This window comes from Heterodontus francisci, chromosome 9, assembly GCF_036365525.1.
Source record: "Heterodontus francisci isolate sHetFra1 chromosome 9, sHetFra1.hap1, whole genome shotgun sequence".
Lineage (NCBI taxonomy): Eukaryota > Metazoa > Chordata > Chondrichthyes > Heterodontiformes > Heterodontidae > Heterodontus > Heterodontus francisci.
In genome coordinates, this window is record NC_090379.1 from 38,520,119 (window position 1) to 38,542,627 (window position 22,509).

Here is a 22,509-nt window from a genome sequence, read left to right on the forward strand (position 1 = left end):
CAGATTCTACCACCACCCACCACTCCCTGCTCATTTTGTGGTTTAAATCAAAATAACTTTCAATGAACTGTAAACCTGCAGATGTGCATGATTTGTGCTACTGGTAACCATAAAATAAAGCTTGTAATTCACATTTTATGCCAATAACCAAGATACCCATCAAATTCCACAACAAAAACCAGAGTGGGTTCCTTCATCCATAAAACAAGCCACCATTTCCACAACTTTGGTTAGACTTCTAATGATTAAACACGCTGGACGTTGCTGCTCCAGAGTTAGTTATTGAATTTCATATCAGATTTTAAGGCACCAGACAATTCCCAACTTGAACACTTTCAGAAAAGGAACTCAAAATCCAATGAAAGTATAACATTTTTGAGTTGACTTTGAGTGTGTTCTGTCATAATAGTCCCCAGCAAGTGATGTTTCTTTTCCTAAACTTTCACCTACTACAGTTTCAAACTACTGAGACACACTGTCATGACCAGGCCTGTTTTGGGGGTGCTGGAAGAATCAAGAATATTTTGCTGTTTATATATTACAATTATAATTGCAAAGGGATTTAAAACCTAATTGCAGTACACAATCAGTGACCAATTTAGAAAAAAATGCTGAATGAGAGCTGTGTGTCCATGAGTAAATGACCCTAGAGGAGGTACAAAAAACAATACAACAGTGACTGATTCATTCAACAAACTCCTTAATCAAATTTTACTGTAGTCTTATTTTGTTGTCAACAAAAAGGGTATCACATCAGATAGATGGCATTTCTCTTTGGATATTTTATCATCCAGTAGAAAACTTTAGAAGAGCACAAACCACAAGTTACAAAATGTACCTTTCAAAACCCACCACTGGGTAATCTTAGTGAGGCTGCATCTACATTATGGGAACAATAATCTAGTCAATTCACATACAGGAGAAAGTTACTTTTAACATTAAAATGTTTGATTTTCAATGTTAAACAATATTGGAAAAGGGACAATAAAAAAAATTGCAAAATGCTACATCTTCGTATATTTGCAGCCTTATTATATCCACAATATGTGATTCTGCACGATCCAAACCGATCATTCACTGAAAAAGAGTAAAAAAAAGTCTCGGTTCATTTTGTAAGATGATTAGTAGCTATTATCCTTCAGGCCATGCTTATAAGGCTAAGATTTTCAGGTAATTTATTTTGTGATAAGTGCAAAGAAGCAGGAGTGCAAAATTTGACTAATGTTGACATTAATCACATTCTTCAACAAAAACACTGCAATGATTTCATAAATGATTGTAGTAAATTAAAGTTCTATAAATATTACAAACTTTTTATTTTCCAAAGCTATATTACCTATTTTGTTGAGACCTGGTCCATTTTAGTGCATGGCGTGGAGGTAATGTAACTGCAGGATGGTAGAATGTGCAGTCAGCTCTCTTACAGTGTGTGCTGAATCGACATGGCTGGGAACAAAATAATAAAGTCATCACTCTTTTTTCATATATATATATATATATATATATATATATATTCTCAGTTTCACAAAACCTCTGATCTTTTCAAATTGTTTTGCATACCTTTGGATGGATAAAAGGGCACTCCACTTTTTTGCAATCTGGAAAGAATCGACACAAAGAACTGCCTGGGCCTGTTGCAGGTGCTACAGAATAAAAAATTTTTAAACATTTACTGAACAATCCAGAAGTCACTAACTAAGTAGATACTTTGGTCTAAAAACAGCAGTTATGGGAAAAATGCTGAATAGTGGACTTTAGTAACATAGGTAAGAGTAGAGCAAAATGTCAGTAATTTCCCCAGTCTGCTGTATCTATATACTAAATATGTTGCACCCATGTCCTGTCAAGCTTTCACATTATAAATTCCTATGTTCACATTATAATGGAAACTACCCTTGAAAACTAGTCATGCTGTAATTACAGGCACTACCACTGACACCACCCCCCCCTCCCCACCCACCCACCCCCCCCCCCCCCACAGGGGAGGCACTGACAATGAGCTGTGTAATTACAGTGTAACAAGTGTAATAAGACAGTTTTCATAGGAATTTATAATGGAAAAATAAAAAGGACAAACTGCAAGACTTAAAAATGGGGTCCCTAAATTTACACCCTGCTTGAATTATATCATGTTGTCTTCAGATGGAGTAGGATTAGACAGTACTGGAGTCAATCTCAACTCCGTTTGTCCAGTGGGAATAGGGCACCAGCACTTCAAAAATTACAGCAATACACTCACACACTACCATTTCCCCAGGGAAATGTTTCAGATTGGAGCCTAGTTTTAATATGCTAATCAAGGTCCTATTGCACACATAGGAAGGACCCTGACATAATTTTGGGATACCAATAGGCAGGCCGCGCACCATGCAAGCTCCACCCATGACTATCAGGTGTTATGCAACATATACAGCAGTACTTAAACAATCATTGCAAGGTACTTCAAAAAGTTAAGTTTTTTTTAAAAAAAGACAATGATTTTTGTGGAACCAGAAAGTACACTCCCCATGTCCAATGCCATTGTAGGTGAGAGGTAGTGCATATCATTCTAGCGTCTGCCTTAGTTCTGAGATGAAAGATGACAGTTGAACTCAAAAGGCCACAAGTGTGCTGAGTAAGCCCTTTCCAGCATATAAGAGAAGGCAATATATAGTTGTGTTTAAAAGAAAAGACCATTTGGCCAGCACAAAATGATCACCTGAATGGAGTATATAATACAAGGAACCACCTCTGGAAATCACAATGCATTTAGAGCTTGATTTAAGTGAAGTCTACTAAAAATAAGATTTAGTTCAACATCAGACAAGGCTCAAGTCATGTCAGAAAAAGATATATAACTCGAAAATAGAGAAATCAAATATACCAATAATACATAGGAACAAATCATTTCTTAAGGCATTATAGCACAGAAGGAGGTGATTCAGCCCATCAAGTCCATGCCGGCTCTCTATAAAGTAATCCAATAAGTCCCATTCCCCCACTCTATCCCCATAGCCCTGCAAGTTTATTTCCCTCAAATGTCCATCCAATTTCCTTTTGAAATCATTCATTGTCTCTGCTTCCACCACCCTCATAGGCAGCGAGTTCCAGGTCATTACCACTCTGCGTAGAAAATGTTGCTCCTCACATCCCCTCTGCATCTCTCGCACAAAACCTTTAATCTGTGTCTCATAATCCTTGTACCATCATCTAAAGGGAACAGCTTTTCATCTACCTTATCTAAATCTATCAAATCTCCCTTCAATCTCCTTTAATCCAAGGAGAACACTAGCTTCTCCAACCTAATCTTGTAGATAAATTCCCTCATCCTTGGAACATTCTGGTAAATTTCCTCTGCACCCTCTCAAGGACCCTCACATGCTTCCTAAAGTGTGGTGACCAGAACTGAATGCAATATTCTAGTAGTGGCCTAACCAGAGCTTTATACAGGTTCACCATAACTTCCCTGCTTTTGTACTCAATATTCAAGAAAACGAACATCATGGGGCAGGATGTCAGAAATGCTCCATCCATCAATATTGGCGACCACGCTCTGGAAGTGGTTCAAGAGTTCACCTACCTAGGCTCAACTATCACCAGTAACCTGTCTCTAGATGCAGAAATCAACAAGCGCATGGGTAAGGCTTCCACTGCTATGTTCAGACTGGCCAAGAGAGTGTGGGAAAATGGCGCACTGACACGGAACACAAAAGTCCGAGTGTATCAGGCCTGTGTCCTCAGTACCTTGCTCTACGGCAGCGAGGCCTGGACAACGTATGCCAGCCAAGAGCGACGTCTCAATTCATTCCATCTTCGCTGCCTTCGGAGAATACTTGGCATCAGGTGGCAGGACTATATCTCCAACACAGAAGTCCTTGAAGCGGCCAACACCCCCAGCTTACACACACTACTGAGTCAGCGGCGCTTGAGATGGCTTGGCCATGTGAGCCGCATGGAAAATGGCAGGATCCCCAAAGACACATTGTACAGCGAGCTCGCCACTGGTATCAGACCCACCGGCCGTCCATGTCTCCGTTATAAAGACGTCTGCAGACGCGACATGAAATCGTGTGACATTGATCACAAGTCGTGGGAGTCAGTTGCCAGCATTCGCCAGAGCTGGCGGGCAGCCATAAAGACAGGGCTAAATTGTGGCGAGTCGAAGAGACTTAGTAGTTGGCAGGAAAAAAGACAGAGGCGCAAGGGGAGAGCCAACTGTGCAACAGCCCCAACAAACAAATTTCTCTGCAGCACCTGTGGAAGAGCCTGTCACTCCAGAATTGGCCTTTATAGCCACTCCGGGCGCTGCTTCACAAACCACTGACCACCTCCAGGCGCGTATCCATTGTCTCTCGAGATAAGGAGGCCCAAAAGAATTCTATAAATGAAGCCCATGATCCCATATGCTTTGCTAACTACTCTTTCAATATGTCCTGCCATCTTCAAAGATCTATCCACAAGGATCCCCACATCCCTATGTCCCTGTACACTCTTTAGAACTGTGCAATTTATATTGCCTCTCCCTACCCCTTCAGCCAAAAAGCATCACCTCACACTTCTCTATGTTAAATTCCATTTGCTACTTGTCTGCCCATTCTGCTATCCTATGTCCTTTTGCAGTCAATTGGTATCATCCTCACTGCCACACCTCCAAGTTTGATGGGGAAAACCACTGTCTACCATCCTCCAGTCTGAAAAACAACCATTTACCATGATTTGCTGTTTTCTGTCCTTAAGCCAATTTTTTATCCAAGCTGAAGCTGTTCCATGAGGCTCAATTTTATTAACTAGCTTTTTATGTGGTACTTTGTCAAAGGCTTTTTTAAAATCCATATAGACAACATCCATTGCTTTCCCTTCACCAACCTTCTCTGTTACTTCATGAAAAAATTCAATTAGTCAAGCACGATCTGCCTTTTACCCATATGCCTTCTCTTCCTGAAAACATTCAACCCATGCCGATGTACAGTTCTACAAATGGCAGCAATCCTCTGGTAGCTCACCTAAACAGTCAGAACATCATGTGTGAACTTTGACACTGAATGCTGACAGGCAATTCCAACACTGAGGGCATCATAGTCAGGACTGATCCTACCCACATGTAACCTTTACAATAAGGGTCACTGGATATCTCTGGCCTCCTGGCACAAGGCTGCATAACCAAACTGCAGCATCTCAGCTGCTGTTCCATTATCTTATCAAATTGAACCTTCGCATTTGGGTACCTTAGTAGGCAACTACACTATGTGGTGTGACACGAAAACATTAGGGAGCTCAACATAATAATTGAGAAGCCACGACAGAAACTTTTTGATTAAAATACTTACTCTGCACAGATTTAAGGTGATGGGTAAAAGGATTAGAGGGGACATGAGGAAAAACCTTTAACTCATTTAAAAGGTACCTGGACCTGTACCTGAAGTGCTGTAACCTGCAAGGCCACGAACCAGATGTCGGAAGGTGGGATTAGATTGGGCGGCTAGTTTTTTCAGCTGGCGCAGACATGATGGACTGAATGGCCTCTTTCTGTGCCATAACTTTTCTATGGTCTATGCTTTATAGAATTGCCCTTCAAGACAGGCATCTGCAGTGGATCTGTACATTGCCATTTTGTCTCTAGGTCTTTACTATGAATGCAATCAAGACTGATGGGGTGAAAATCTCCTTTGCCAACTCTTAAGTGTCATAGCTGAAATAATTTTGAGCAACCACTACCCAACTCCAAATGGCCTTGGATACAGCAGAAATCTACCCAGAATATGGGCGGCACAGTGGCGCAGTGGTTAGCGGCGCAGCCTCACAGCTCCAGCGACCCGGGTTCAATTCTGGGTACTGCCTGTGTGGAGTTTGCAAGTTCTCCCTGTGTCTGCGTGGGTTTTCGCCGGGTGCTCCGGTTTCCTCCCACAGCCAAAGACTTGCAGGTTGATAGGTAAATTGGCTATTATAAATTGCCCCTAGTATAGGTAGGTGGTAGGGGAATATAGGGATAGGTGGGGATGCGGTAGGAATATGGGATTAGTGTAGGATTAGTATAAATGTGTGGTTGATGGTCGGCACAGATGGTCGGTGGGCCGAAGGGCCTGTTTCAGTGCTGTATCTCTAAATAAATAAATAAAAATTTGGCACTAAGCTGGCAAGGGTGGCTGATATGGAAAGTGGAAAAGTTGATACTGATGCAGGAAGCATTGCCCTTGAGGTTTGCCATTCTTGAAGGCAGTGTAGAGAGCTTCACTCTGCATCTGGCCATGGCCAGCACATCTCATCTTGGCTTAGTCAAATAATGAATGCTGTTGCAATATCCTTCAATAGCAAAACTATATAAACTTAAAATATTCCTTCAAGGTTGCTTCAGAATGAGTCCCTATAATTCAATTTCAGCAGTTATAGTATTCAGTTGGTTTCCTTATTCCTGCAAAGTTATTTTCTAGAGAGCTCAAGTATTAAGATTCAAGTCTACATACATGGATCAATATTTTTCTATGCAAACCTGGCTGTTTTGGCACTACTGCAGTTCGTCTGCTTGCATGTGTATATGGACAGTCTGGTCTAATACACTTGGAGTCATATTTGCAATTAGGATGGATAAACAGGCACTTGTCCCCAAATTTACATTTTGGAAAGGTTCTGAGAAAAAATAAAAATTATTAGTGAACTACAATCAAAGGTTTCCAGTTAGTGTAAGAACACCATAAATGAACTTCCAAACAAATAACAATTTTGAAATTAAAATGTATATGTCTCTGCAGAATATAAAGATTAACATTACTTAAAATAGGAATCCTTCTTAAACAAATATGCTTCAAATTATAAACTAAAATTTCAATATCTGTAAACAAACACAATTACAGTAAATTTACAATTTTATACTGGTGGTCATTTCATTTAGAACCTGGGAGACTGGCATCCAATTCGCCTGTGTTTACACCACTAAATCGGATTCCCTTAACTTGATGACAAAGTTTTTTTGTTGATTTGTAAACCTGCTGCTAGGACAAGGGAGCCGATTTAGTTATTTAAACACAGGGAGCCAGCTCACAGACTCTTGGAATCTGAACTAAGTAAGCAGCAGCATAAAAGCAGCACATGGGCGCTTTCAATAATGTGGCAGAATTATATTTGGATTTGAAGCCAAATTATACTAGAACTGCTATTCCAGTATAATCTGCTCCATACAGTGGAGCCATACAGTGCATGCCAAAAAAGCTTGCACAAATCTATAATTGATCGGAATAAGTCTGTAGATGTGGAAAACTTTAGGAAATTTAATTTTGATGTGTATGTAACTCAATACAATGTAGCTTTTGCTTCTCCAACTCAAATCACAATAATGTGCAAATGTAGATCAGAAGGGAGGTGGAGAGTTGTAAGAAGAGATCGAAGAAGCCCACTTAATAGCATATTTAAATCTGGCAAAGGGTTAGTGAGGGAGGCCTGGGATGGTACAGGGCCCTTTGGAGACTAATGCTAGGAAACACCATCGTTGCCCTTGTTTTTAGAGACATACCAAGTCGTAGTTTATTGGATGACAGTGGATTATTTTACAAACACTTGGATAGGGTCAGTTAATAGTGAAGGATGTTACAACTTTAAAGTAAGATACCCACTATTATTGGTAATAGCAACAATGCCTCTAAACAGGTACTTTAATATAAGTTCTGTGTAGGGACTGTAACCAGTACAACTAAAACTCTAACAATTGGTGACCTTCAGGTAAACTAAAAGCATTCATGTAGATACAACATTTTCATCTGTATACAGTCAAATACAACATTTGGCTGATCAAGCTGGCATCACCAGCTGATCATACAGATGACCATTTTGTCTGCTTACATTGCTGCCATATCAATATAAAATTGGCCCTTCAGAAGAAAAATTTACGTGGATGATATAACAGCTAAGTGACTGCTATTACTCCTACAGTTTTGTGTGCCCATACAAATGATTAGAGCAATATCACAGTGAATTACTGTCTTTGATGGACAACTTGTCTTTAAAGTTTTATTTTACAGTAATCATTTAGTTACCAGTACCTAAACAATTCTATAGCAGATTTCAGAGTTTTTAGACTTGAGACATCCATTTCTTTTTCCGTGCACGTCATTTGTGGACGTCCAAGTACCAGGAGTTTTGTAGTGCTGACTCCAAGTCAGCAGCTAACTGTCCTCAAGGAAATTCTTGTCACCTTAATGTTTTGTTTTGCAAATTAGTCCTCAAATCATAACAGTGAACAGCTCCATATTTAAAGGTTATTAATTCTGTCAAATAAACAGTAATTTATCCGAAGTCATTGTTAAAACTTCGTTGTAAAAATTGTTCTATTAACCAAATTAAAACAATAATAAAATCAAAGCCAGTAAAGCACCACTAGATCCCCTGATTTTCTCTTAAATCTTTTAGTCCTCTTCAAATAAAGTCTTATTTAAATTAATATATTAATACAAATGTAGTCCAGCACTGAAGCAAAACTAATTTCTAGCTTACATTTAATAAATACTCAAAACTGAAGACAGAAAGAAACATTCAATAGAAATTTAATAGAGCAATCCGGATTGCCATAAAATATTAATGACAAGTATTTTGGGCTTTTTCTTAAAAGGTACTCACTTGCATGAAGCTACAGGATGATGATACATACAATCATCACCATTTTTACATGCAGGCCAGTACTTGCATCGTTCTAGAACTTTCTGCCGCTTTACTTGAAAACTGTTGTCATCACCCTCTTCTAAAGGTGGAAAATGAAAAACATGATTTAATATATTTAGCTCACATTGAATGAATGTGTTGTAACACTACACGCTTTTTTAATGTGTTATGAATTCTGTCAATCTATATCCGATGACTCATTAACTAAAGACAAGGTTTTCCAAAGAGAAAGGTTTTCCAAGCAACAGTTCAGCATAAGTAGATTGAATTCAGTTTTTAAAAGTTAACATAATAAATCTTGACTGTCTTCCATTTCAATCATTCCCCCGGCCCGGCTCCAATCATCACTTCCTCAAGTCTAACAGATTGATCAAAACTGGCACACAACTGGTTCAGCCATCCATTAAATCTGGATACAGGCCTCGCGCTCCTCTGCAAAAACCACCCCCACAATCTGGAGAGCAAAAATAAACTGTGGCTTCTTAACCACTCAAGCTTTAGCAGTGCAAGGACCTCATGGACCTGCTTGACACCGATAATATTCATTCAGCTGCTTCCCTATTCCCAGTAATCCAAAGCCAAACCCCAAATTCTAGCCACCCTAGTCCTAAACATGCATATCCCTCTCTAACACCTTGACCATCACCCCATAAGCTTTTTTCAAACTCCACTTTTTGCATAAGATTCACCTCCTGCTCCCAGAACATGACTCTCACTAAAATATTTATCATCCAACTTCCTTTCCTGACCCCCACCATGGCACTTCAAAAAAATTACACTCAATCCCTCTGACCTTACAAACCATCACCCCATCTCCAACCTCCCTTTCCTGCCTAAGTCCTTGAATATGTTGCTGTCTCCAATATCCATGCCATTTTTCCTGCAACTTCCTTTTTGAATCACTCCAATAAGGTTTCTGCCTTGCCACAGGACTGCAACTGCCCTGACCACAAATGCCACCTCATTACGGTGATGAATTATGCCTCCTCATCCTTTCCACACCATTTGACATGGTCAACCATATCACTCTCCTACAATGCCTCTCCAAAATGGCAGGACTGCTGTTGCTCAATTCCATTATTATCTAATTAGAGGCAGAGCATCTCCAGCAATGGATTCTTTTAGCACCCCTGCAACACTACCAAGCCCCCCAAAGATCTATCCATGGACCTCCTCATCTACATATTGCCCTTTAACATCAGACTCTTCATGCTTGCGGATGACACATCAGCTCTACCTCTCTATTACCTATCTCCCTACTCCACTGCTTCTGTGCTGTCAGACTGCTTGTCTGAAATCAAGTCCTAGATAAGCCACAATTACCCTCCAGCTAAACAATGGGAAGACAGAATGTGTCATCTTCGGCTCCTGCCACAAACCTTGCTACCAATCCCATCTCACACTTCACCACTCTCAGGCTGAACTAGACTGCTGCAACCTCAGCATCCAATTTGACCAGAGTTTAGCTGCTGACTTCCTCATCGCAAAGATCACCTACTTTCCTTTAGAACATTGTCTGTCTACACCTATCTGCGGTTGAAACTCCCATCTTTGTTTCTGTCATCTCAAGACTACGCCATTGCTCTCCTGGCTGGCCTCCTTTTCTCCAGCTTCCATAAGTTTAATTCTCTCTAAAAATATGCTGCTTGCATCTTTCCCTGCACTATTATTTTTGTATCATACAGATTCCCAGGGAAGGAAATTGATTCCTTCCTTTAGCAGGGTGCTAGATTAATATTTAGTTAAGGAAGATTGAGGATAATTGAGCTATTAAAGCACTGTTTTTTCCTCCACCCCCTCTCTCCTCCAGGTGGTGAGGGAAGGAAAATAAGTTAGTATAAGCAGGGAATTAACATGCTTTGTAGACTAATCAGTCCAGATGAGCTGAATGGCCTTTCCTTAGTCTGGATTTTCTTATGCTCTATTAATAAGAATTTTAAAAATCAATGATCAGACAATTACCATCAGACTCCCTCAATGGCTGAGCAACATTCTGCATTGGTAACCTGTATTTCCTTCCTGCCTCTTGCAAAAGACCGCCCTGCTCCATTGGCTCAGTCTCCTCTTCTTGCTCTGAACTATATCCAGGAGGACTTGGAATGCCATCCAGTGTCACAATAAATTTAGGACTTGATTCCTCAGAGTCATGTTGATCTCTACCAAGGAAATTTTAAAAACACAGTAATTATTAACAAGGTTAAGCTTTTTTCTTTACGTTATATATTCCACGAGACATACTGGAACAGGGTACAACATGACCCAATATACAAACATACAAATTAGGAGGAGTAGGCCACTCGGCCCTTCGATCCTACTCCGCCATGCAATAAATTCATGGCTGAAAGGATTACTCCACATTTCCACCTACCCCCAATAACCTTGCATCTCCTTGCTTATCAAGAATCTATCTACCTCTGCCATAAAAATGTTCAAAAGCTCTGCTTGTACCGCCTTTTGAGGAAGAGAATTCCAAAGACCCACGACCCTCAGAGAAAAAAAATTCTCATCTCTGTCTTAAATGGGCAACTCCTTATTTTTAAACAGTGACCCCTAGTTCTAGATTCTCTCACAAGGGGAAATATCCTTTTAACATCCACCCTGTCAAGACCCCTCAGGATCGTATATGTTTCAATCAAGTCGCCTCTTACTCTTCTAAATTCCAGCAGTATAGATATAACAAAAATGGCTTCTGTGTAGCAGTCAGGAATTCCTGTTGAGAAGATGCTTTAACAGCTAAATAAGTCACTGCTTCAGTGATTTTAGACCTGATAAATGTAACACTAGGAAGTCATTCTTCTTGTGAATGTTTTAAAAAGGTTATGCAAGGAGAGTCAGTCAGGATTTGTAGCGATGTGGTCAGGCTTGAGTAATTGAATTTTTCAAGAAAATCAGATCATAGAATAGTAGTGTTGTGTATAAGGATTTTGAAAAGGTACTAGATAAGGTACCATGTAAGGGAGTTGCTGTGAAAGTTAAAGCACATGTTATTAAAAGAAATGTAACCATATGGATAGATGGTTCAGTGATAGAAAGCAGAGCCTACAGGCAAAAGGAAGTTCGGATTGGTGGAATGTGGGTAGCCATGAGCCCAGAGATCCGTGCTGGGATCTCTTTACTAATATAAAGCAGAGGAAGATACAGGGCTATGGAGAGACAGCAAGGTAGTGAGATTAGTTTTAAATTGCTTGGGCAAAGTGTGGACATAGATACTATGTGGGAAATGGTCTCCTTCTGTGCATTATACATGTAAATGATCGAAATATACACACTGATGTCTGATTATGTGTAATCAAAAACATTCTGATTACATTTGGAAGAATGAGAGAAATTCTGGAAAGGCAGACAAGTTAGCTGAGTGGAAAGACAGGAAAGAGAGAGGGTCAGATGCAGTTTCATGTAAACCACAACATTTAAACCACAGCCAAAGACTTGCAGGTTGATAGGTAAATTGGCCATTATAAATTGCCCCTAGTATAGGTAGGTGGTAGGGAAATATATAGGGACAGGTGAGGATGTGGTAGGAATATGAAATTAGTGTAGGATTAGTATAAATGGGTGGTTGATGGTCGGCACAGACTCGGTGGGCCGAAGGGCCTGTTTCAGTGCTGTATCACTAACTAACTAAGAGTCAAACAAAGTGATCTGTAACATTTTGGAACTTTAACATATTTGGCCTGAAAGTGATTTTGTTTTAAATTGCTATAAAGACTAGCTCCCAGGAAATACAGCATATCTTATGATTTAGCATTTACAGCCAGTTTAGAATGTTAGTTAAGATGATTCCCAAATGGAACTATAAATGGAGCAAGCTGGGTTCTGATGAAGGGTCATCAACCTGAAACGTTAACTCAGTTTCTCTCTCCACAGATGCCTGACATGTTGAGTATTTCCAGCATTATCTGTTTTTATTTCCGATTTCCAGCATCTGCAGTATTTTGCTTTTGTTGCAGCTGTATTCAATACCATAACTTCAGTGGATAAGTTGGATACTGCCAGAGGCCTTGCACTTCTGAAGTAGTTCAGGGAATAGGTTTGATGAAATAGAGAGATATTAGCACGACAGGCACAAAGCACACTTGGCTCTTGCTCGGGACTTTATAGTCTAAATTGTATGAACACTTGACGCCGTCAAGAAACTGTGCTCACAACAATTGCTTATTAAAAAAATCATGGCTGCACTGCCTGCATTTTTTAAAAATCGGCTGTTGGCAAGGTTCTTTGTTGCTGGTGTGTACTTGGAAAACTCCAAGCCACACACCATCTTGACTTGGAACTATTTTTCTCCAATACATCAGGGCACCTGAAAATTTTATTGCAGTGTCCACAGGACTTTATCTTGGGTTTTCAGTTGTTATTTATTTATTTGGAGATACAGCACTGAAACAGGTCCTTCAGCCCACCGAGTCTGTGCCGACCAACAACCACCCATTTATACTAACCCTACAGTAATCCCATATTCCCTACCTACACTAGGGGCACTTTATAATGGCCAATTTACCTATCAACCTGCAAGTCTTTGGCTGTGGGAGGAAACTGGAGCACCCGGCAAAAACCCATGCGGTCACAGGGAGAACTTGCAAACTCCGCACAAGCAGTACCCAGAATCGAACCCGGGTCCCTGGAGTGGTGAGGCTGCAGTGCTAACCACTGCGCCGCCCGCTGAGTTATCATAGCTCTGTTTCTGCAGGCAAAGTTTTCAGCTCACTTGTGTATGTTACACCTGGGTGGTTGCATTGCACAGCTTGCTGATCTTTATAGGGCAGACACTAGAAACATTTTATCTGGCTGCTTCCATTGGGACAGAGCTGGCAGGTCCACTCTCTCTGCTCACCTTTGAGCACTAGAGTTGTTTCAGTCACTTTGTGCTAACTTGCAAGACTAGTCCACATTAGTGGATCTCAAGACATTTGAGGAAAGGGACTTGGTGTGGTGGGATAATATCAGTACGATGGTTTCACCCTGGCAGCTATTATAATATGTTTGAAATCTGTTGTTTGCAGCAGTGATCACCTTGGTGAGCTGCGTCTTCCCCTGCATGCGTATGTGTGTGTGAGAGAGAGTGTGCACAAGTGTGAGGGAGCACACTCGAGTGTGAGCATGCGAGAAAGGCACCATATAAATGCAAGTCTTTTATTTCACTTGGGATCTATGTAGTATTGGTCAGTGCATCTTGGGTCAAGGGTGGATAAAGGCAGCAGGGGGCAATGCTTCCCTCCTATGTTGCCAGGCAGATATCAGTATGATCATCTGGGCTAGGAGCCACTGGGTTTGATTCAGTAACAGCTGGAGATTAGGCTAAAATCTTCTAGATTAAGTGAAGCTGTAACTCAGACTGTATGGTTGCTGCAGAAGACAAGCAGCTTGCACCTGTGAGTGTTAGCAACTGTGTTCAACATGCGTAGACTGCTGGGGGTGGGGGGGGGGGGGGGGGGGGGAAAAGGAAAAAAAAAAAATCTAGAAATGGGGGATCTGTTTTTGAGATCGCTAAACCTCCTACCCGTCATGCCAAACACGACAATGAGAGTGCACCCGTACCCCGTTGTGATGTATCAGGAAGCTGGAGCAGGTATTTTGAACTTCAAGTGGTTTCTACCTGGTAGCTGGGTCAGAACATCGAGGACTTCAAATGAGAAGTGATGTCGGTGGGGAAAAGGAGTGAGGAACAGAATAGGATTCAATCTTGACTAATTTTTACTGAAGAACATTTAAATCACATAACACACAAGGAATAATTTCGAAATTTTGACTGTAGTTTATGGAACATTTGTAGCATTCTAAAATATAGAATTTAACACAATGGAAAAGCAATCATATATATATAAATAAAAACAAAACATTGCAGATGCTGGAAATCTGAAATAAAAACAAGAAATGCTGGAAATACACAGCAGGTCTGGCAGCATCTGTGCAGAGAGAAGCAGAGTTAATGTTTCAGGTCAATGACCTTTCTTCAGAACTGACAAATATTAGAAACGTAGAAGATTTTAAACAAGTAAAGCAGGGTGGGGCAAGAGATAACAAAAAAAGCAATCATGCCTAGATACCATTAAACCTAGCAGTACACCAAAGGGCTACTCACTTGGCTTGCACCACACGATCTTGTTCTGCTGATACACCTTCCACATAAACTGCAGCTTTTCCCTGGAGCTGGGGTTCCACGCCTTCCAATACAGGCTTCTTCAAGATAAATGATCTAGTGTCACCACCTGGTCTTGCTTCTGTTGATTGCACTATTGAACCAATAAAAGATATTTTATAATCTTATAAATAATGATTGTGAAAAATATCAAATGCTCTATTTGATGAACTCGGTAAAACACAAGGTGATATAATACACTGCAGCACCAAAGAGTAACAATTTCCACTATGCTGAGTCTCTGGTCTCAAATATGCCATGTGTTAAGTTGCACACATGCACTGCTCTCACATATCTCTTAACAGCCACCTTAGAACTCAGACTTCTAGAGAGTGAGAATGGGGAGTTAACAGCAGATAATAAGGAAATGGTGGATGAAAGGAACAAATATTTTACTTCTCTCTTCACTATAGAGGAAACAAAAAAATTACAGTAATAGCTATAAATCGGGAGGAAGAGAGGAACTTGGTGAAATTACAATCACCAGAAAAGTGGTACTGAGCAAACTGATGCAGCAGTGGGCTGACAAGTCCCCGGGTCCTGATGGACTTCATCCTAGGGTCTTAAAAGAGGTGGCTAATGAGGTAGTAGATGCATTGGTGTTAATTTTTTTTAAATTCGCTAGATTCTCGAAGGGTTCCATCAGACTGGAAAGTGGCAAATACAACCCCTCTATTCAAAGGGGGGGGGGGGGGGGGGGTGGGGGCGGCAGCTAACTAAAGGCCAGTTAGCTTGACGTCTGTCGTGGGGAAGGTGTTGGAATTGATCGTTAAGGAGGTTATAGCTGGGCACTTCAAAAAACTCAAGGTAATTGGGAAGAGTTAGCATGGTTGTGAGAGAGGGAAATCATGTTTAATCAATTTATTGTAGTTCTTTGAAGGAGTAACATGCGATGTGGATAAAGGGGTGCCTGCTGACGTACTGTACTTGGATTTTCAGAAGGCATTTGACAAAGTGCCACGTAAAAAGTTATTGCACAAAGTAGGAGCTCATGATGTAGGGGGGGTAACATATTAGCATGGATAGAAGATTGGTTGGCTGGCAGACAACAGAGAGTATGCATAAATGGGTCCTTTTCTGTGTGGCAGGATGTGACAAGTGGAGTCCCGCAGGGGTCAGTACTGAGGCCTCAACTTTTTACAATTTATATCAATGACTTAGATGAGGGGAGCAATGGCATGGTAGCTAAATTTGCAGAAGACACAAAGATAGGTAGGAAAGTATGTTGTGAAGAGGACACAAGGAGGTTGCAGACCGATACAGATAGGTTGAGTGAGTGGGCAAAAATCTGGCAGATGGAGTACAATGTGGGAAAATGTGAAGTTGTTCACTTTGGCAGGAAGAGCAAAAAAAGCAGAGTATTACATAAACGGAGAACCACTGCAGAATTGCAGGGTACAAAGGGATCTAGATGTTCTAGTGCATGAGTCACAAAAAGTGCAGGTACAGCAAGTAATAAAGAAAGCTAATGGAATGCTATCCTTTATTACGAGAGAAATTGATAATAAAGGTCAGGATGTTATGCTTCAATTATACAGGGCATTGGTGAGACCACATCTCAAATACTGTGTGCAGTTTTGGTCTCTTTATTTAAGGAGGTATGTAAATGCATTGGAGGCAGTTCAGAAGAGGTTTACTAGATTGATACCTGGAATGAGCGGTTTGCATTCAGAGGAAAGGTTAAACAGACTGGGCTTGTTTTCACTAGAGTTAAGAAGAGTGAGAGGAGACTTGATTGAAGTATATAAGATCCTGAATGATCTTGACAAGGTGGATGTGGAAAGGATGTTTCCTCTTACAAAGAACAAAGAACATTACAGCACAGGAACAGGCCCTTCGGCCCTCCAAGCCTGCGCCGATCCAGATCCTCTATGTCGCCTATTTTCTCAGGGTCTGTATCTCTTTGCTTCCTGCCCATTCATGCATCTGTCTAGATACATCTTAAAAGACGCTATCGTGCCCGCGTCTGCCACCTCCGCTGGCAACGCATTCCAGGCACCCACCACCCTCTGCGTAAAGAACTTTCCACGCATACCCCCCCCTAAACCTTTCCCCTCTCACTTTGAACTCGTGACCCCTAGTACTTGAATCCCCCACTCTGGGAAAAAGCTTCTTGCTATCCACCCTGTCTATACCTCTCATGATTTTGTACACCTCAATCAGGTCCCCCCTCAACCTCCGCCTTTCTAATGAAAATAATCCTAATCTAGTCAATCTCTCTTAATAGCTGGCGCCCTCCATACCAGGCAACATCCTGGTGAACCTCCTCTGCACCCTCTCCAAAGAATCCACATCCTTTTGGTAATGTGGCGACCAGAACTGCACGCAGTATTCCAAATGTGGCCGAACCAAAGTCCTATACAACTGTAACATGACCTGCCAACTCTTGTACTCAATACCCCGTCCGATGAAGGAAAGCATGCCGTATGCCTTCTTGACCACTCTATTGACCTGCGTTGCCACCTTCAGGGAACAATGGACCTGAACACCCAAATCTCTCTGTACATCAATTTTCCCCAGGACTTTTCCATTTACTGTATAGTTCACTCTTGAATTGGATCTTCCAAAATGCATCACCTCGCATTTGCCCTGATTGAACTCCATCTGCCATTTCTCTGCCCAACTCTCCAATCTATCTATATTCTGCTGTATTCTCTGACAGTCCCCATCACTATCTGCTACTCCATCGATCTTGGTGTCGTCTGCAAACTTGCTAATCAGACCACCTATACTTTCCTCCAAATCATTTATGTACATCACAAACAACAGTGGTCCCAGCACGGATCCCTGTGGAACACCACTGGTCACACGTCTCCATTTTGAGAAACTCCCTTCCACTGCTACTCTCTGTCTCCTGTTGCCCAGCCAGTTCTTTATCCATCTAGCTAGTACACCCTGGATCCCATGCGACTTCACTTTCTCCATCAGCCTACCATGGGGAACCTTATCAAACGCCTTACTGAAGTCCATGTATATGACATCTACAGCCCTTCCCTCATCAATCAACTTTGTCACTTCCTCAAAGAATTCTATTAAGTTGGTAAGACATGACCTTCCCTGCACAAAACCATGTTGCCTATCACTGATAAGCCCATTTTCTTCCAAATGGGAATAGATCCTATCCCTCAGTATCTTCTCCAGCAACTTCCCTACCACTGACGTCAGGCTCACCGGTCTATAATTACCTGGATTATCCCTGCTACCCTTCTTAAACAAGGGGACAACATTAGCAATTCTCCAGTCCTCCGGGACCTCACCCGTGTTTAAGGATGCTGCAAAGATATCTGTTAAGGCCCCAGCTATTTCCTCTCTCGCTTCCCTCAGTAACCTGGGATAGATCCCATCCGGACCTGGGGACTTGTCCACCTTAATGCCTTTTAGAGTACCCAACACTTCCTCCCTCCTTATGCCGACTTGACCTACAGTAATCAAACATCTGTCCCTAACCTCAACATCCATCATGTCCCTCTCCTCGGTGAATACCGATGCAAAGTACTCATTTAGAATCTCACTCATTTTCTCTGACTCCACGCATAACTTTCCTCCTTTGTCCTCGAGTGGGCCAATCCTTTCTCTAGTTACCCTCTTGCTCCTTATATATGAATAAAAGGCTTTGGGATTTTCCTTAACCCTGTTTGCTAAAGATATTTCATGACCCCTTTTAGCCCTCTTAATTCCTCGTTTCAGATTGCGCCTACAATCCAGATATTCTTTCAAAGCTTCGTCTTTCTTCAGCCGCCGAGACCTTACGTATGCTTCCTTTTTCCTCTTAGCTAGTCTCACAATTTCACCTGTCATCCATGGTTCCCTAATCTTGCCATTTCTACCCCTCATTTTCACAGGAACATGTCTCTCCTGCACGCTAATCAACCTCTCTTTAAAAGCCTCCCACATATCAAATGTGGATTTACCTTCAAACAGCTGCTCCCAATCTACATTCTCCCAGCTCCTGCCGAATTTTGGTATAGTTGGCCTTCCCCCAATTTAGCACTCTTCCTTTAGGACCACTCTCGTCTTTGTCCATGAGTATTCTAAAACTTACGGAATTGTGATCACTATTCCCAAAGTAGTCCCCTACTGAAACTTCAACCACCTGGCCGGGCTCATTCCCCAACACCAGGTCCAGTATGGCCCCTTCCCGAGTTGGACTATTTACATACTGATCTAGAAAAACCCTCTTGTGGGTGAGTTCAGAACTAGGGGGCACTGCTTTAAAATTAGGGGTCGCCCTTTTAGGACAGAGATAAGGAGAAATTTTTTCTCTGCTGGTTGTGCGACTTTGAAATGCTCTGCCTCAGAAGTTGGAGGAGATGGAGCCATTGAATATTTTTAAGGCAGAGGCAGATAGATTCTTGTTACGCAAGGGAATCAAAGGTTATCTGGAGTAGATGAGAGTGTGGAATTCGAAACACAAACAGATCAGCCATGATCTTATTGAATGATGCAGCAGGCTCGAGGGGCCGAATGGCCGACTTCTACTACTAATTTGTATGTTCGTAGACTTAGGAATATGCTCCTGCCTGGTCATCTGTGAATGAACTGAGCAGACAAGAGGTACTGATACTCTCAAATGACAAATGTATAATAAATGAAAACTGCTGTCCTACAATGTGTAAAACAATTATTTCTGGTTTATTTTTACATGCTTGAAGGCTAAAAGGTGTGATTTTTAAAAAAATATTGCACTAGTCTTGACCACAGAAATGGTTTAATCAATCAATCATAATTCACCGAGCATTTTTAGTGCGATTTAAGCAAATGTACAGAGGAGCTATGTGGCACAATCTGCTGAACAACAACACCTCGTGTAAAGAGCAATAATCATTTTATCGTGCCTTAGGGTAAAAAAAGAAATGGAAGATTTCAAAATTCTACATTCTGAAGTCTTCAACAACATACACTTGTATAGCACTACCATAGTAAACAGAGTACAAAGCACTTTCCACTGCTGAGAAAAATGGTAGATGCAGAACAAAAGGGGAAAGTGATAAAGGAGTAAGTAGAAGTGAAAGTTTTAAGAAAGCTTGAAAGTGAGGAGGGAAGCAAGAAGGAAAATTAATTTTGTGACACAGTTCTAAAAGGCAAGAGTAATTTGACTGAATGAGCAGCCACTAAAGACAGGGTAGAGGGAAGGAGAAATAATGTGTAACCTGATGTCAGAGAAAATAGTATCTGTGGGGAAAAACGAGTGATGACAATCAGTAATTTGAGAGGGCTGTAGGCACTCAAGCAGCTATACATCTACAACAGTCACTACATTGAAGGATGGAGGGGAAAAAGAGAAAAAGAAGTAAAATAAAGAAAAAAAGTTCTAAAAACTAAGACTGCAAAGGCTACAAATACAATGAAGAATGGAAAATATCTATTTAATACTTTATTCCAAAATACCTTAAAATTTCAATAAAAGTCAAAATTATAGTATTCTTCTGGTGTCAATTTCTGACACATTTTAGACAAGATTACCATTAACATAAAAATTATATTGGTTCTTACAGTAATACTTTTGTACAGGTTGTTCAGCTGTATTGATTTGTAGTTGTAAGCCATGCTGATGTGGCTTGTCTTCCGCATTAATCACTTCAATTTCATTGCTTTCACGTATGGCCCGAGTTCGGGGAGCCACAGGTACTGTCTGTCTCTGTGAAACTACTGTACAAAAGGAAAACATGTGAATACAAAGTAGTTTTTCTTTCTTACAACACCTTTATCTATCCATTGTTACAATTTTAGTTCAACTTGCCCAGATAAGAGATCAACTGTCAGAAACATACTGGCAGAAAAACTGAACTAAGTTTTAAATTACACTGCTTAAATCGCACAATGATTAAATAATTTTCTTTAAAATCAATCAGTTGAGCATCATTGAGGGGCGAAAATGGAAGAAGTGGCACTAGAATGAAATATTATGTTTTGACAAAACACTTTCCCATTAATGCAATACATCATTCATAAACACAGCATTATATAAAAAAACTCAAATGTATGCAAAAATCTGTTACACTTTAGATACTTTTAACTTTCAGATACCTTTAACTATTTACAATGATTAATAACTTTGTTGAAGGGACTGATTATATATTGCAACCAAATTTGCGGACGATACAAAAGATAGGTAGGAAAGTGAGTTGTGCGGAGGACACATAGGGCTGAATTGTATTAGCACGCTGCACTGAAGGCGGGCGGCCTTCAGAAACGGAAGCGCAGAGGCTCATTTAAATGGAGGGGGTGGAGCGGTTGCCCCCAATGACATAAGGGGGCGGCCACTCCGTCCTCGGTATTGGTGTTCGGCGCCATTTTTAAAGGGCTTCAAGCCCTTCGCAAAAATTTGACTTTTTAAACCAACATTACTCTGAAGTTTGCAATAAAAAAAATCAAAAACTGGAGGCCCTTTCCCAACCTCCCCAATGTTTTATTTACTGTCCTATGACAATCAATAACTTGATTACCACCCAGAACTTCCCTCCAACCTCGTCACATTTGCCCTTCAATCCCTTCCCACCATCCCCACAGTCAATAAAAAAGCTTTTACCTGCTCCCCACCCTGATAATTTCAGTCCTCCCTCCTCTCCACCAGTGTCTCGCCTCAGAACTCTGAATGGAGCTCCGAAGGTGCACCAGTTGCGGCTGGCGGCTGTAAAATTGGCGTGGGATGACCCCTGGGACAAAGTAAGTTGATTTGCAGCTTTTCTTAATTAATTTTGATGTTTAAATGAAGGCCCTGCCCACCAAGGCCTCACTGCCACTGGTAAAATGCAGCGGGGCCTTCTCGGCTTCAGGGGTCATGGTGGGCCACTCCCACATGTATTTTATGGGCCCCCCTGCCATGACTCCAGACGTCAAGGGGCTGGTAAAATTCAGCCCATAGCGTCTGCAAAGAGATCGGTTAAGTGAATGGGAGTAAAATGTGGGAAAATGGGAGGTTGTCCACTTTGGCAGGAAGAATAGAAAAGTAAAATATTATTTACATGGAGAGAGACTGCAGAGTGGTGCAGTACAGAGGGATCTGGGTGTCTTTGTACATGAATCACAAAAAGTTAGGATGAAGGTACAGCAAATAATTAGGAAAGCAAATGGAATGTCAGCATTTACTGCAAGGGGGATGGAGTATAAAAGTAGGGAAGTCTTGCTACAAATGTACAGGGCATTGGTGAGACCACATGTAGAGTACTGTGTACAGTAGTGGTCTTCTTACTTAAGGAGGGATATACTTGCATTGGAAGCAGTTCAGAGAAGGTTCACTAGGCTGATTCCTGGGATGAAGGGGTTGTCTTATGAGGAAAGGTTGAGCAGGGTGGGCCTATACTCACTTGAGTTCAGAATAAGAGGTGATCTTATTGAAACAAATAAGATTCTGAGGGGGCTTGACAGGGTAGATGTTAGAGAATGTTTCTCCTCTTGGGGGAATCTAGAACTAGGGGGCACAGTTCCAAAATAAGGGGTCTCCCTTTTAAGATGGCGACGAGGAGGAATTTATTCTCTCGGAGGGTCATTAATCTCTGGAATTCCCTTCCCCACAGAGCAGTGGAGGCTGGCTCATTGAACGTATTCAAGGCTAAGTTAGACAGATTTGGATCGACAAGGGAGTCGAGGGTTATTGGGAGGGGGAGGGAGGCAGGCAGGGAAGTGGAGTTAAGGCCACAATCAGATCAGCCATGATCTTACAGAATGGCAGAGCAGGTTTGAGGGGCTGAATGGCCTATTCCTGCACCTATTTCTTACTTCTTCTAACCTTTGTGTCAAAGGGCCTG

The 22,509-nt window shown here is 41.3% G+C and overlaps 1 protein-coding gene across 3 annotated transcripts in view; it reads right to left on the reverse strand.

The window, feature by feature from the left end:
* Positions 1-697: 697 nt before the first annotated feature.
* Positions 698-22,509, reverse strand: part of zc3h14 (zinc finger CCCH-type containing 14) — a 36,661-nt gene continuing 14,849 nt past the window's right edge. For 2 of the 3 annotated variants that reach the window (XM_068038842.1, XM_068038840.1), the window contains 8 exons: positions 20,255-20,410; positions 14,705-14,855; positions 10,588-10,781; positions 8,584-8,704; positions 6,467-6,603; positions 1,561-1,643; positions 1,337-1,446; positions 698-1,077 (listed from right to left, as the gene is read on the reverse strand). In XM_068038842.1, the coding sequence (XP_067894943.1) occupies positions 1,071-1,077; positions 1,337-1,446; positions 1,561-1,643; positions 6,467-6,603; positions 8,584-8,704; positions 10,588-10,781; positions 14,705-14,855; positions 20,255-20,410 (959 nt within the window). In that variant the 3' untranslated portion in view covers positions 698-1,070. The remainder of the gene's footprint in view (positions 1,078-1,336; positions 1,447-1,560; positions 1,644-6,466; positions 6,604-8,583; positions 8,705-10,587; positions 10,782-14,704; positions 14,856-20,254; positions 20,411-22,509) is intronic. The other variant, XM_068038841.1, reaches the window with a different exon arrangement.